This window comes from Bubalus bubalis, chromosome 23, assembly GCF_019923935.1.
Source record: "Bubalus bubalis isolate 160015118507 breed Murrah chromosome 23, NDDB_SH_1, whole genome shotgun sequence".
Taxonomy (NCBI): Eukaryota; Metazoa; Chordata; class Mammalia; order Artiodactyla; family Bovidae; genus Bubalus; species Bubalus bubalis.
In genome coordinates, this window is record NC_059179.1 from 51,623,319 (window position 1) to 51,637,696 (window position 14,378).

Genomic DNA, 14,378 nt, shown 5'->3' on the forward strand with positions numbered 1-14,378 from the left:
CCAGGGGCTCGCCTCCCGCCCGAGTCCAGCTGGGCGCCCTCCCCAGAGCAGCCACCATGGTCCCGCTTCTGGCCGGAGTTCTCCCTGCGCAACCGCTCCTCCGGCGGGAAGGGGGCGCCTCCCCTCCCTGGGCCGGCACCCTGGGGTGTGGGCGGGTGCCCCTGCAGGGACATGTCCCCCCGCCCCGCTGCCCAGCTCCCGCTGGGGTCGGAGGTGAGGCGGCAGCTGCAGGAGTCAGGGCCGGTGGGCTTCCCTCCCCAGCGCTCCTGGCCCCCACCCTTCACAGGACAGTCCCGGTGCCTGTGGCCCAACCCCTCCTGGGGGACTGCAGAGGGCGATGTGGGCGGGGGACCCGGCAGGCCTGTGCCTGGAAGGGCCAGGCGCACTGACTCCCAGGCCAGCCCAAGCCCCGTCTCAGCCCCAGTCCTCCCGGGCCCCCAGCACCCCACACCGAGGGCCGCGCACACCTGCCTTCCACCCCAGCCGAGCCCTGTTTCCACAGCACTGCGGGAGGGGCCTCGAGGGGAGACAGGTGCCCAGAAGGCCCTTTGTCCAAGGGCCCGTGTCCATCACGCCTGTGGCCAGGCTGTCCCAGAGGTGTGGACAGGGCCTCCGCCCGGAGCCCCCCACCTTCCACCTGGGGGCACCTCTGGTCAGCCTGGGGAGGGGTCCCAGGGGCTCCTGCAGGGTCCTCCGTTCTGATGACAGAGCTTCCGACGACACGGGGTCGCAGCCTGAGGGCAGCAGGACCCGTGCTCCCAGCAGCTGCTCACCATCCAGCAGGAGGGCCTCACGTCTTGGGCCGGGCGAGACAGGGCTCTGGGGTGAGGCCCTCCTCCAGGGGGTCTGTTCTGTGGGGGCAGGGTGGGGGGAGTGCTCCCCAGACCCACAGTGGCCTGCAAGGGCGAGGGCTGGGCCAGCAGTGTGGTGATGGGGTGCCAATGGCATCCTTGCTGGACACTAGCCATTTAAGACCCCGGGGTCCTTAAAGACTCCTAGCTGCTCCTGCAGCTGGAGCCCCAGGCTCCTGATGACTGAAGTCTCGGTCACGTCCCCAAAGCCCGTCTGACGGGTCGCAGCCCTAGAGGCCAGGCAGTGCGGCCGCGCTCACGCGCAGGGTGGCCGCCAGACCGCACGCATGCTTGGGCACCGTGCGCCGGTGGAGGTGCCCGAGAACAGCCCGCTGCTCGCGGGGACCCCAGGTTAGGCGGAGGTTCCCTGGGATCTCCGCCCTGACTCCGCCCCGCACGGCGGCCCACTTGGAAGGGGACCCCGAGGACCCTCCCAGCCCCTCCTTGGGACCTGATGCTTCTCCCAGCAGTCAGGGCTGGACTGTCTCCCGGAACCCACATCGTCACGTGTGACCCCCCCTTTTCTCTGTCCAGGGAAGGAGAAGCCGGGTGTGGACTCAGACGAGCTCTCTCAGGGCAACTTCGAAGTGGGGTTCCGGCCTCAGCAGTCTGTCAAAGCTGGGAGGGAGCGGCAGCCGGAGGCCCAGCTGCAGGGCGGGGGCCTGGCCGGGGGTGCCGAGGCCGAGTCCCGGCCCCCCGGGGCCCCCGAGCGTGGCCCAGCAGTGAGCCCCGCCCCGCTGGGCGCGCCGAGCTGCAGCCCAGGCTGGTGCAGTGCCTTCTACGAGGCCGACTGCTTTGGCGCCGACGTGCACAGCTACGTGCAGGAGCTGGCCGAGCAGAAGGCCCCCGGGGACCCTGCGGCCGACACCCAGTGTCCGGTGAGCCCTGCACCTGTCTCGGCTGGGGGGAGGGTGCTCGGCCCCGCGCTTGTCTTGGCTTGGGGGGGACGGTGCTCAGCCCCGCGCTTGTCTCAGCTGGGGGGAGGGCGCTCGGCCCGCGCTTGTCTCGGCTGGGGGGACGGTGCTCGGCCCCGCGCTTGTCTCGGCTGGGGGGACAGTGCTCGGCCCGCGCTTGTCTCGGCTGGGGGGACAGTGCTCGGCCCTGCTTGTCTTGGCTTGAGGGGGGAAGGGTGCTCAGCCCTGCACTTGCCCTCGGCTTGTGGGGGTGGGGTGGTGCTCGGCCCCAGCGCACTGCGGGCCAGGAGGACGTGTTTGAGCCAGGGCTCCCAGGTCCCACCTGTTCCCGCGGCCACCATGCCGGGCGGGGCCCCCACCGTGTGTCTTCCAGGGGGGGTTGTGCTCATGTGCGTGCACGCCCCACCTCGGGGGCAGGAATCGGCTTCTCTCTTTTGGGCTCTTGGCCACCAGGGGCCAGCTGGCAGGAGGTCACCTTGCCCTGGGGACCACAGCTGGGTTTGGGTAGCAGGGTCAGCATGACGAGGTGAGAACCTCCTGGGCCGTGGCAGTCAGCTCGGCCAGGCCCCAGGGTCGTTTCTCTGGTGGGCAGCACACTCTGTGTGCCCCTCCAGGTCAGCAGGGTGACGGAAGGCCCTGGATGGGAGTGTCCAGGCCTGGCCAGCCCACGTGCAGGGCAGCCCCACAGAGCTCCAAACCCCAGGTCTCTGCCTGGCCACTGGGGGTCTGCGCCTTCATGACCAGGAGCCCTGACCTGGACTGCAGCCCCCCTCCTGAGTGACCAGGGCTCCCACCTGGGCCACAGCCACACAGGGCAGGCCCCGGGGGACAGACAGGAGGGAGCGGTCAGTGGCCGGCTGCCCCACTCCCGTCCCCACCACCCCCTGCAGCCCCACGCCGTGAGCCTCAGCACCGTCCAGCCACACCTTCCTGGGTGTCCTCATCTGGCTACTCAGTCCCAGGAGAGAAAGAGCCCGGCAGGCCTCAGTCCTGGAGAGCCAGCAGCCTCCTGTGCTCTTGGCAGCCACGCATCGTGTGCGTGCTCAGTCGTGCCCGGCTCTGCAACCCCAGGGACTGTGGCCCGCCAGGCCCCTCTGTCCATGGGACTCTCCAGGCAGGAACACTGGAGTGGGCCGCCACGCCCTCCCCCAGGGATCTTCCCACCCAGGGACTGAACCCGCGTCGCCGTCTTGTGCAGCGGCGGGCAGGCTCTTTGCCACTGCGCCACCTGGGAAACTCCACTGTAACTGAATCTAATAGAGAAGAGACCCTGGGGTGGGGGTCCCCGAGCCCTGCGGGCTTCCGTGGCACGCCTCAGCTCCGAGCCCAGGCACCCGCAGCGCCCCACCATGGCCTCAGCTGGACCAAGAGGTGGGGCCCCAGACGAGGGCCACTGGGCAGTGGGGCCAGGAGGACGTGGCCCGGGCAGAGGCTGCTCCACGCGGACCTGCCGGCAGCCCCCGCTCGACGGTGCTGGGCAGGGCGGCGGGTGGCCCGGGGGCCTCTGATGGCACAGGCCACACGCGCCAGTGACACAAGTCACGACCTCTGACACCACAGGTCACGTCCTCGGATGTCACAGGTCATGACCTCTGTATCACAGATCACATCCTCATACATTACGTGTCATGACCTCTGACACCACAGGTCACAACCTTGATTGTCACAGGTCACGATCGCTGGTGGCATTCTGTCAGTGTGGGCCCCTGAGGACAGGCAACCCGTTTCCAGCCCGCGCTGTGCTCAGGGCTGGGGAGAGTGCTGCCTGTGGCCTCCTGGGCAGGTGCCTGGTGGGGTCCGCGGGGCCCTTGTCCTCAATCCCAGGCTCTCCTGGCATGGCAGCTCCTGGAGGGCGACTGGACCATGGCTGAGCCCAGCTGCCCCCTGTGTCCCATGAGGGTGGTCCTTAAAGGTGGACGGGAGACCAGCTCGGATCTCAGACGCGCTGGGCCGCTGTCTGTGGCTTGCTCGCAACCCCATGGCCAGGAGGAGGCTCCCACACCGGGTCCCACAGCGGTTCTGCGGGTGGCACACTCGGGGGACGGTCCCAAGGGGCACGGTGGGCTGGGAAACGCCGGGAGGGAGGCCGGTGACCGTCTCTCCCTTCTTCCTGCCCCCAGAAGGCGAGTCCCCTGGAACCTGAGTGCAGGCAGGTGAGTGCCTGTGCACTTCTGCTCTTGACCCGGGTGACCCTGACCCCAGCTCCACACTCGGAGACCCACCGTGTCTGTTACAGACAGGGGCCTTGGGAAAACACAAAAGGCATAAAAAACCCGTGGACACATTTCACATCTGCTCCCAGAAGGCGCGCGTGTGTGAGGCCTGGGTGGGCGGAGCCGCCAGAGGGCGCGCGGTCACCTCCTGCCACTGACCACGCGGGGGCGCCGTTCCCCCGGCCGCCGCGGCCTGTGGTCCCGCGTGTCTGCTCAGCTTGCTGTCCTAACGAGGCTTTGCTCGGAGCGCTTAGGTGGGAGGCACTAATTGACATTCACCTCCATCTTCTCTTTGTCCACACTTTCTGGGTTTTCCAACTTGTGAGTCCAGTTTTATCTATAGTCTACCTCAGATCAGATCAGATCAGATCAGTTGCTCAGTCGTGTCTGACTCTTTGCGACCCCATGAATCGCAGCACGCCAGGCCTCCCTGTCCACCACCAACTCCCAGAGTTCACTCAGACTCACGTCCATCGAGTCAGTGATGCCATCCAGCCATCTCATCCTCTGTCGTCCCCTTCTCCTCCTGCCCCCAATCCCTCCCAGCATCAGAGTCTTTTCCAATGAGTCAACTCTTCGCATGAGGTGGCCAAAGTACTGGAGTTTCAGCTTAAGCATCATTCCTACCAAAGAAATCCCAGGGCTGATCTTCAGAATGGACTGGTTGGATCTCCTGGCAGTCCAAGGGACTCTCAAGAGTCTTCTCCAACACCACACTTCAAAAGCATCAATTCTTCGGCACTCAGCCTTCTTCACAGTCCAACTCTCACATCCATACATGACCACAGGAAAAACCATAGCCTTGACTAGACGGACCTTTGTTGGCAAAGTAAGGTCTCTGCTTTTGAATATGCTATCTAGGTTGCTCATAACTTTCCTTCCAAGGAGTAAGCACCTTTTAATTTCATGGCTGCAGTCACCATCTGTAGTGATTTTGCAGCCCAGAAAAAGTCTGCCACTGTTTCCACTGTTTCCCCATCTTATTTCCCATGAAGTGATGGGACCAGATGCCATGATCGTTTTCTGAATGTTGAGCTTTAAGCCAACTTTTTCACTCTCCACTTTCACTTTCATCAAGAGGCTTTTGAGTTCCTCTTCACTTTCTGCCATAAGGGTGGTGCATCTGCATATCTGAGGTGATTGATATTTCTCCCGGCAATCTTGATTCCAGCTTGTGCTTCTTCCAGTCCAGCGTTTCTCATGATGTACTCTGTGTGTAACTTAAATAAGCAGGGTGACAATATACAGCCTTGATGAACTCCTTTTCCTGTTTGGAACCAGTCTGTTGTTCCATAGTCTACCTCAGGTCCACGTAAATCCAGTGGCCAGTGGGCCTAAACTGTGCCTCGGGTCATCCCCGTTTATTGGTCTAATGAATGGATGCCCCTTTAACTCTATGAGAACCCTTGGTCGGGTTAGGGCAGGAGGAAATAACCTGTGTTTCATGTGGACCCACCACCCGAGCCCGCCTGGGGCCGACCCGCCGGTGTGCCTGCCAGGCTGCGCCCACGGGGCTGACGCCCGCTCTCACCAGCCACGCTGCGAATCTTCGTTCACGCATTTATGCTTAAGGTCTTGGCCTGGCTGACGCCCCTGCTGCCCGGGGCTCTGCACAGAAGCCCAGTGCTGGGCTCGCGGGGGCTGCACGTGGCTCCAGGGCAGGACTGGCTTGGTGGGCTCCAGGGGGCTGCACGGGGCTCCAGGGCAGGACTGGCTTGGTGGGCTCGCGGGGCTGCACGTGGCTCCAGGGCAGGACTGGCTTGGTGGGCTCCAGGGGGCTGCACGGGGCTCCAGGGCAGGACTGGCTTGGTGGGCTCGCGGGGCTGCACGTGGCTCCAGGGCAGGACTGGCTCGGTGGGCTCGCGGGGGCTGCACGGGGCTCCAGGGCAGGACTGGCTTGGTGGGCTCGCGGGGCTGCACGTGGCTCCAGGGCAGGACTGGCTTGGTGGGCTCGCGGGGCTGCACGGGGCTCCAGGGCAGGACTGGCTTGGTGGGCTCGCGGGGCTGCACGGGGCTCCAGGGCAGGACTGGCTTGGTGGGCTCGCGGGGCTGCACGGGGCTCCAGGGCAGGACTGGCTCGGTGGGCTCGCGGGGCTGCACTGCTGCCTGCGTCCAAGCTTCGTGGCCAAAGCGAGGCTGCTGAGCACGAGGGCGGTGCCCAGCCCACATCGCACGGGGTCCTCGGGCGGCACGCGTGGGGTGGGCCTCAGTGGATGGGTCTGGGGCCACAGAGGGGCCTCATGGAACCACAGGTGGCCATGGACCCTCACTCACAGCCGATCCCCGAGACCGAGGAAACCACGAGAGGCGTGGGCCCGGGTCCCCCCAGCTGGGGACGTGGCGCCTGGAGTTCTCTCCAGAAGGTAACCCCTCTGACCAGAGGGCACTGGACGCGCCCATCCCACTCTGCCCGCCTTTCCTCCTGGGCGGCTGCGGGGAGGCCGGGCTGCCTGGTGGGGAGAGCCGGTGGTCACCGACACCACACACATTTGGCTGCCTTGTTTTGAGCGAGTCCATCAAATCTGGTTCTTTCCACTCTACCGAGATGTCTCCCAGTTCCACTGAGCAGACGTGGACGTTCCTAAGGCCCACCTCAGCCCTGTGGGCCAGCCTGCCTCCCCTGAACCCCTGAGGGCGGGCACTGGGGGCTCATGGCTCTTTCCTCTCCAGGAGCTGGAGCAGCAGCTCATGATCGAGAAGAGGAACTTCCGAAAGACCCTGAAGTTCTACCAGAAGCTCCTACAGAAGGAGAAGAGGAACAAAGGTAGCCTCGCTGGGCCAGGGCTGGGCTGGGGGCAGGCATCCCGAGAGGGTCGGGCGCCTTGTGCTGACCGCGTCCACCCCCAGGCTCTGAGGTGAAGACCATGCTGTCCAAACTGAAGGGGCAGCTGGAGGAGATGCGGTCCAAGGTGCAGTTCCTCGGGCTGGCCAAGAAGTACCTCCAGGCAAGGCCCCTGCTCCCCCTCCAGAGGCTCCTCCTGCCAAACCCCCGGAAACACGCCCGCCTCTGAGCGGCCACCCCAGGCTCAGGCACGGGATGAGCGGGCGGCCGGGCAGGCAGACAGCGCTGACTCGCGCCCCAGGTCGTGTACGCGGAGCAGTGGGGCCTGGAGCCCTACGCGCTGCCCGTGATCGTGAACATCGCGGCCGCCCACTGCGACACGCTGGACTTCAGCCCCCTGGACGAGTCCTCGTCCCTCATCTTCTACAACGTCAGCAAGCACCCACGAGGCGGCCGGCAGCCCAAGGCGCGCGTCCTGCAGGCTGGCACCCCGCTGGGGCTCATGGCCTACCTGTACTCCAGGTGCAGCCCGGGGGGGACGCTGGGACCCCTGTGCCCCCCAGGCTCCCAGAGACCAGGGGGGGACAGGCCCAGGGTGGGGTGGAGGAGGTGGGCATCTCCCTGCGCTCCCAAGGCGGGGCTGCACGCTTCTATGTAGAATTTCCATCAGAAATCTGTTTGTCCGTGTCGGCGCCCACTGGCCTCCTTGGCCAGGCTCCTGGCTGAGGGTCCCAGACTCACACGCATGGGTCTGGGGGTCTTGGTCAGGTGTGCAGGGGGCACTTTGAAGGAGACCCCCGGAACCCTGCCGCCATGACTGACAGCCTGCTGGGCTCCTGACTCCACACAGCCGGGACCCCCTCCAAGGCACCAGGACCGCGCCCAGCTTCCTAGGTCGGATGCCCCTTAACTAACACGGGGCTCCAGAGCTGCGGGCAGCTTGCACCCAGCCAGCTCCACAGCGCTGCTGGGCGTGAGCAGGGTTAGGCTCACGTGCATGCGTGCTAAGTCACTTGAGTCGCAACAACTCTACGTGACCCCAGGGACTGTAGCCCACTGGGCTCCTCTGTCCATGGGATTCTTCAGGCAAGAAGACTGGAGTGGGTTGCCATGCCCTCCTCCGGGGATCCTCCTGACCCAGGGATTGAACCCAGATCTGTGGTTCCTGCACCGCAGGGAGGTTCTTTACTGCTGAGCCACCGGGGAAACCCCTTAGGCTCATGGGACCCCCAACTAATAACACGGGCACAAGGGCTCGCCTGCAGCAGGGAGGGGCCAGGCCGCTCACTCCCGGGGCCCCCAGGCACCCCTGACCCCCCCCATCCCTTGGTGCACCCACGAGCCCCTCATGGGGCTCAGGCTCTGGGCAGCCTCCTTAAGGGCCCATCCCTCTCAGCCCCAACCAGGCTGGACACAGACCTCCTCCCACGCGATGGTGGGAGCGTTACCCCAGGGTGGCTTCTAGGGACTCAGCACACCGCTCCGGAGCCCCTGGGGTCTTCTCTGGGCTGCAGGCTGTTGACAGCCAGTAGAGGACAGGGCCCTCCGGGTGCAGCTGTCTCTGCCCCCCTAAGTCGCCCTCCCCAGGTGGGCTGCTGGGGGCCTCCTGCCGGGGGGCACCCCGGGCTGCCCCTCAGACTCAGGCCTCCTCCTCCGCCTGCCCTGCGGAATGGGGTGTCACTCAGCACCACAGCCCTCCGAACTATTCCAGGAGACATCGTGTGTGTGTGTCACAGGGCATGCGTGTTATGCGTGAGCACAGCACCCCCAAGGCGTCCCCTCTGCGGGGAGCCAGACCCCAGCTGCCCAGTCCCACCTGCGCCTGGCTGGGTCCGGCAGGGGACCAGCAGGCCCCAGGGCCTCACTCCTGGACCCCCACCTCCTTTCCGCTCTCCTGGTGCTGGGGGCACCCCGAGGGGGCCCTGCCTGAGGCCAAGGACCCATAAGCACCCCCTGCCTCTTTCCTGACAGTGATTTGCAGCTGGGGAAGGGCCCCTGCACCTGCTTAGCTTTCTGAATTAGCAGTTTCTACAAGGAGACAGGGAGAGCCTGAAAAACTGAGATTAAGAAAGTGTTCAGGGACCTCCCTGGCGTCCAGTGGTGGAGACCCCAAGCTTCCAATGTAGGGGGCGCAGGGCTCGCTCCCTGCTCAGGGTACTAGGTCCCACATGCCGCATAGCACAGGCAAAAAAAACCTTTAAAAAAATAAAATTAAAAAAAGTCTTCAGACTGAAAATGTTGAGGGATTTCTAATGTGATCAGTACCCCACACCCCCAGCTCAATGGTTCTGAGTGGTGGTCCAGCCAGTGCCTCCAGCACAGGGCTCTCATGTTCACATGTAAGCACTGAAACACCCCCACACACAAAGTGCACACAGCTGCACACTCACACTAACACCCGCACACACAAATACAGCCGCATACCTACCTGTGCACACCTGCACTCATACATGCACACCCAGACTCACAAGTGCACACACTTGCACACGCACACACACAGACCTGCACTCATGCACAAGTGCACACAGCTGCACACTCACACCCATACACACACCCACACGTGCACTCATCTGCGCACACACCCCTGCACACCTCTACACACACCCACACGTGCACTCACACTCATACACACACCCACACATGCACTCATCTGCGCACACACCCCTGCTCACACCCACACCTGCACACTCACACACATATGCTCACACCTGCACACACAGCAGTGCACATGGCTGCAGTCACCTGCACACACACCTGCACACTCACACCCACACCTGTGCATTCATCTGTGCACACACCCCTGCACACGCTCACACCCACACACACACCAGGCCCGGGTGCTGGCCGGCCTGCACTGACCGCCTCCCCACCCCCCACAGCGGCGCCTTCCTGGAGGGCTACGTCCAGCAGTTCCTGTACACCTTCCGCTACTTCTGCAGCCCCCACGACTTCCTGCACTTCCTGCTGGACCGCATCAGCAGCACCCTGTCCAGGTATCCCAGGGTCCAGGGCAAGGACAGCGGTGGAGAGAGGGGTGCAGATGGGCCAGGAGCGGCTACTGATGCCCACGGTGGGGAGAAGCAGGGTGGGGCAAAGAAGGTGGGGCCCCCATGGACTAGGGGATGTACGAGGGATCCCAAGGGCCTCAGCCGGCAGGCAGGCTCAGCACAGGAGGGCGTGGTGGGCAGTGCTGGACTTGCTCTCGCCCTCTCTGAGCTGGCCTGTCCTTGCCCCCAGACTCCCGCACAAGCTTAGGCTGGGCGCCCTGGGAGGGGACTCACAGAGGCCCTGCCCCCGTCTCCTCCACCCGCACAGCCCACCCCACCGCTCTGGACGCCTTCCCAACCTCGGGGCAGGCTGGAGGGGGCGGTGGCTGCAACGGCCCCTCTCCTGCCCAGGCGGGCGGGCGGCGTGGGGCGAGGCTTAGGTGCCCCCTAAAGACAGAGCCACGCTCCCCCACCCCATCCCGTCTGGGGATGGCACAGGGGGCCCTTCCCGGCTCAAGCCTCGTCTGCCTCCAGGGCCCACCAAGAGCCCACCTCCACCTTCACCAAGATCTACAGGCGGAGCGTCTGCCTCCTGCAGGCCTGGCTGGAGGACTGCTACACCGTGGACTTCGTGAGGAACGCCGGGCTCCTGGGGAGGCTCCAGGATTACCTCTCCTCCCAGGTGAGGCGGGGGGCGGGGGGGACGCACCCCCCGGGAGGTGGTAGGTGACCCCACGTGCTTCTGCCCAGATCCTGCCCCTGGACAGCTCCGTGGAGCACCTGCTGGGCCTGCTGGAGGTGGGCAGCGAGCGGTGGGCTGAGGGCACCCTACGTGGTACAGACCTGGAGGACCCCAAGGAGGTGGAGGAGGACGCCAAGCCCCTCAACGCCCTGTGTAAGAGGCTCTCAGAGGACGCCGTCTCCCGGAAGGTGCGGCCTCTCCCGGGAAGATGGGCAGCAGTCCCGCGCCCGTCGCGGGGACACTCACAGACGCATGTGCATGCCTCTATACAAGCAGACGGGCAGAGGTGGGCGCGCACACTCCACCGTGCAGCTCCGGGGCAGCAGCCCTGTGAGGCGGGCACTGCCTGCCACAGCCCTGGACAACAGAGGGCGGGCCAGGGGCTCAGACCACCCCTCCGCCCTGACCCTCGGGCCAAGGGCAGGCTGAGATGTGGCCGGGAACGGGGCAGGGTCTCGGGGGGCCTCACCATGACGCAGGTAGCACCAAACCGCACAGCTCTGTCTGCGGGGGAACCGCTGAAATCCTGGGGTCAGTGCGGCCGCGGGCGGGAGGCAGGGCTCTGCCCCGCGGCTCTTGCTGAGCCAGGCTGGGGGTCCTGGCCGCCAGCTGCCCTGACCGGAGGGACCCGCCCTGCAGAGCTTCCCCTGGCGACTCTCCCGGGGCAACGGGCTGGCACTGCCCCACAAGGAGCGCCAGTACAGCATCGCGTCGGCCCTGCCCAAGCCCTGCTTCCTGGAGGACTTCTACGGGCCCTACACCAAGGCCGGCGAGAAGGGGCCCTACTTCCTGACGGAGTACAGCACCCAGCAGCTCTTCAGCCAGCTGACGCTGCTCCAGCAGGTGGGGATGCCAGGCCCACACGGCCTGCGGGGGGCGCCCTGCCCCGCACAGGGCCCTTCCTGCTAGAACCGGGCAGGCGGTCAGCCCCCAGGTGCCGTTCCCAGCCCCTGCCAACCCGGGCCCCGTCACCCGGCAGGCGACGGCAGGGACAGGGACCCAGCGGCCGCCCACCCCCGCCGCTGCTGGGTGGGCGTGGAGAGCCCCTCCCAGAGCCCCAGCCCCGAGACAGGGCGCTGCTTCCCTGTGTCCTCGTCCCCGGCAGGAGCTGTTTCAGAAGTGCCACCCTGTCCACTTCTTAAACTCGCGGGCCCTGGGCGTCACGGACAAGAGTGCAGCGGTCCCCAGGTGAGTGTCCGCGGAGCTGGGGGCGCTGGGGTGGCCGAGGGGCTTGAGGGCTCCAACTGGCTACTTCCGCCAGGTGGAAATGCCTTTCTGGACACTATGGCTGATGGGCAATGCCTTGGGGTTCCGAGCTGGACACCAACCCCCTCCTCGGGGTCCCAAGCACTGCTGTGTCCTGGCTGGGACATGCTGGACCCGTGCCTGTGTCTCTTGTAGGGCCAGCTCCTCTGAGTCTCTGTCAGCCAAACCCTGCAGCTTATTTCTGCCCAACTACGTCCAGGACAAATACCTGTTACAGCTTTTAAGAAGTGCAGACGACGTCAGCACCTGGGTGGCCGCCGAGATCGTGACCAGCCACACCTCCAAGGTCGGTGCCCAAGGCTCTGGCCCCAGCACAGGGTCGGGGGTGCCAGCGGTGAGGGCACCTCCTTGGGCGAGCCCCTCTGCTGGGGGTGCACAGAGGCGTCCCAAGCTGAAGCCGCTGGAGCAGGCAAGCACGAGGGGCACTCAAGGCAGGGCCCCCGCGGTTCCCCGGCCTCCACCCCCCACTGATGAAGCCCCCAGGCCTACAAACATGCCCAGAGTTCCCCAGTCTTTCCCCTTTCAGGGAGGATCTTCCAACTTCAGAGGTTTATTAGCTGACAGACTGACCCCTCCTCACTTGTGCCAGGATGTGGGCACCGGGAGCCTGTCCTCGCCCCCATCTGCTCCAATCCTCGATGTCCTCCTGAGCGACAGCAACCTGCAACTTTCCGCTCACCCCGTCAGAGGCGTCACACGGGCCTCCAAGCGCTTTGCGGGGACGTGGGGGGATCGGTGCCCCGGGCGCAGGCCAGAGCGGTCTCCAGCCCCACCTGGGGCGGCCAGGGGTGGTGCCAATGTTGCTGTGAGCGGAGGATGCGGGGGGGGCTGTTCGAGGGGCGGTGTGACGTCTGCAGGGACAGCATGGGGTGGGGACAAGGGAGAGCACGCCCTGGGCGGACGTGCTGATCGAGCCTGAAACACACGCGGTCACCGAGCTGCGTGTGGCTCGCTGGCCATCAGAACCACCGGAGACGGACTTCGACACGTAAACTCTGCTCTCAGAAAACGGTCAGAACTCAAAAGCGGAGCCAGAGGATGTCACAGGAAGACTCTACACACGGACCTCACCAGATGGTCAACACTGAAATCAGATTGATTATGTTCTTTGCAACCAAAGATGGAGAAGCTCTATACAGTCAGCAAAAACAAGACTGGGAGCTGACTTGGCTCGGACCATGAACTCCTTATTGCCAAATTCAGACTTAAATTGAAGAAAGTAGGGAAAACCTCTAGATCATTCAGGTATGACCTAAATCAAATCCCTTATGATCATACAGTGGAAGTGAGAAATAGATTTAAGGGACTAGATCTGATAGATGGAGTGCCTTATGAACTATGGACAGAGGTTCATGACATTGTACAGGAGGCGCTGATCAAAACCATCCTCAAGAAATGCAAAATGGCTGTCTGAGGAGATCTTACAAATAGCTGTGAAAAGAAGAGAAGCGAAAAGCAAAGGAAAAAAGGAAAGATATATCCATCTGAATGCAGAGTTCCAAAGAAGAGCAAGGAGAGATAAGAAAGCCTTCCTCAGTGATCAGTGCAAAGAAATAGAGGAAAACAATAGAATGGCAAAGACTAGAGATCTCTTCAAGAAAATTAGAGATACCAAGGGAACATTTCATGCAAAGATGGGCACAATAAAGGACAGAAATGGTATGGACCTAACAGAAGCAGAAGATATTAAGAGGTGGCAAGAATACACAGAACTACACACACAGAAAAGATCTTCATGACCCAGATAATCAGGATGGTGTGGTCACTGACCTAGAGCCAGACATCCTGGAATGTGAAGTCAAGTGAGCCTTAGGAAGCATCACTACGAACAAAGCTAGTGGAGGTGATGGAATTCCAGTTGAGCTATTTCAAATCCTAAAAGATGATGCTATGAAAGTGCTGCACTCAATATGCCAGCAAATTTGGAAAACTCAGCAGTGGCCACAGGACTGGAAAAAGTCAGTGTTCATTCCAATCTCGAAGGCAATGCCAAAGAATGCTCAAACTACTACACAATTGGACTCATCACACACTAGCAAAGGAGTGCTCAAAATTCTCCAAGCCAGCCTTCAACAGTATGTGAACTGTGAACTTCCAGATGTTCAAGCTGGATTTAGTAAAGGCAGAGGAACCAGAGATCAAATTTCCAACATCCAATGAATCATCAAAAACGCAAGAGAGTTCCAGAAAAACATCTATTTCTGCTTTATTGACTATGCCAAAGCCTTTGACTGTGTGGATCACAAGAAACTGTGGAAAATTCTGAAAGAGATGGGAATACCAGACCACCTGATCTGCCTCTTGAGAAATTCGTATGCAGGTCAGGAAGCAACAGTTAGAACTGGACATGGAACAACAGACTGGTTCCAAATAGGAAAAGGAGTACATCAAGGCTGTATATTGTCACCCTGCTTATTTAACTTACATGCAGAGTACATCACGAGAAATGCTGGGCTGGAGGAAGCACAAGCTGGAATCCAGATTGCCGGGAGAAATATCAATAACCTCAGATATGCAGATGATAACCGCCCTTATGACAGAAAGCGAAGAGGAACTAAAAAGCCTCTTGATGAAAGTGAGAGGGGAGTGAAAAAGTTGGCTTAAAGCTCAACATTCAGAAAAC

General features: G+C 62.7%; 1 protein-coding gene across 2 annotated transcripts in view; it reads left to right on the forward strand.

The window, feature by feature from the left end:
* The window catches only part of KNDC1 (kinase non-catalytic C-lobe domain containing 1), a 53,662-nt gene that overhangs the window by 32,973 nt on the left and 6,311 nt on the right, over positions 1–14,378 (forward strand). For both annotated transcript variants that reach the window (XM_025273934.3, XM_006070996.4), the window contains exons 16-26: positions 709–824; positions 1,386–1,729; positions 6,649–6,742; positions 6,826–6,923; positions 7,062–7,282; positions 9,640–9,753; positions 10,282–10,429; positions 10,498–10,677; positions 11,129–11,332; positions 11,595–11,677; positions 11,891–12,041. In XM_025273934.3, the coding sequence (XP_025129719.3) occupies positions 709–824; positions 1,386–1,729; positions 6,649–6,742; positions 6,826–6,923; positions 7,062–7,282; positions 9,640–9,753; positions 10,282–10,429; positions 10,498–10,677; positions 11,129–11,332; positions 11,595–11,677; positions 11,891–12,041 (1,753 nt within the window). The remainder of the gene's footprint in view (positions 1–708; positions 825–1,385; positions 1,730–6,648; positions 6,743–6,825; positions 6,924–7,061; positions 7,283–9,639; positions 9,754–10,281; positions 10,430–10,497; positions 10,678–11,128; positions 11,333–11,594; positions 11,678–11,890; positions 12,042–14,378) is intronic.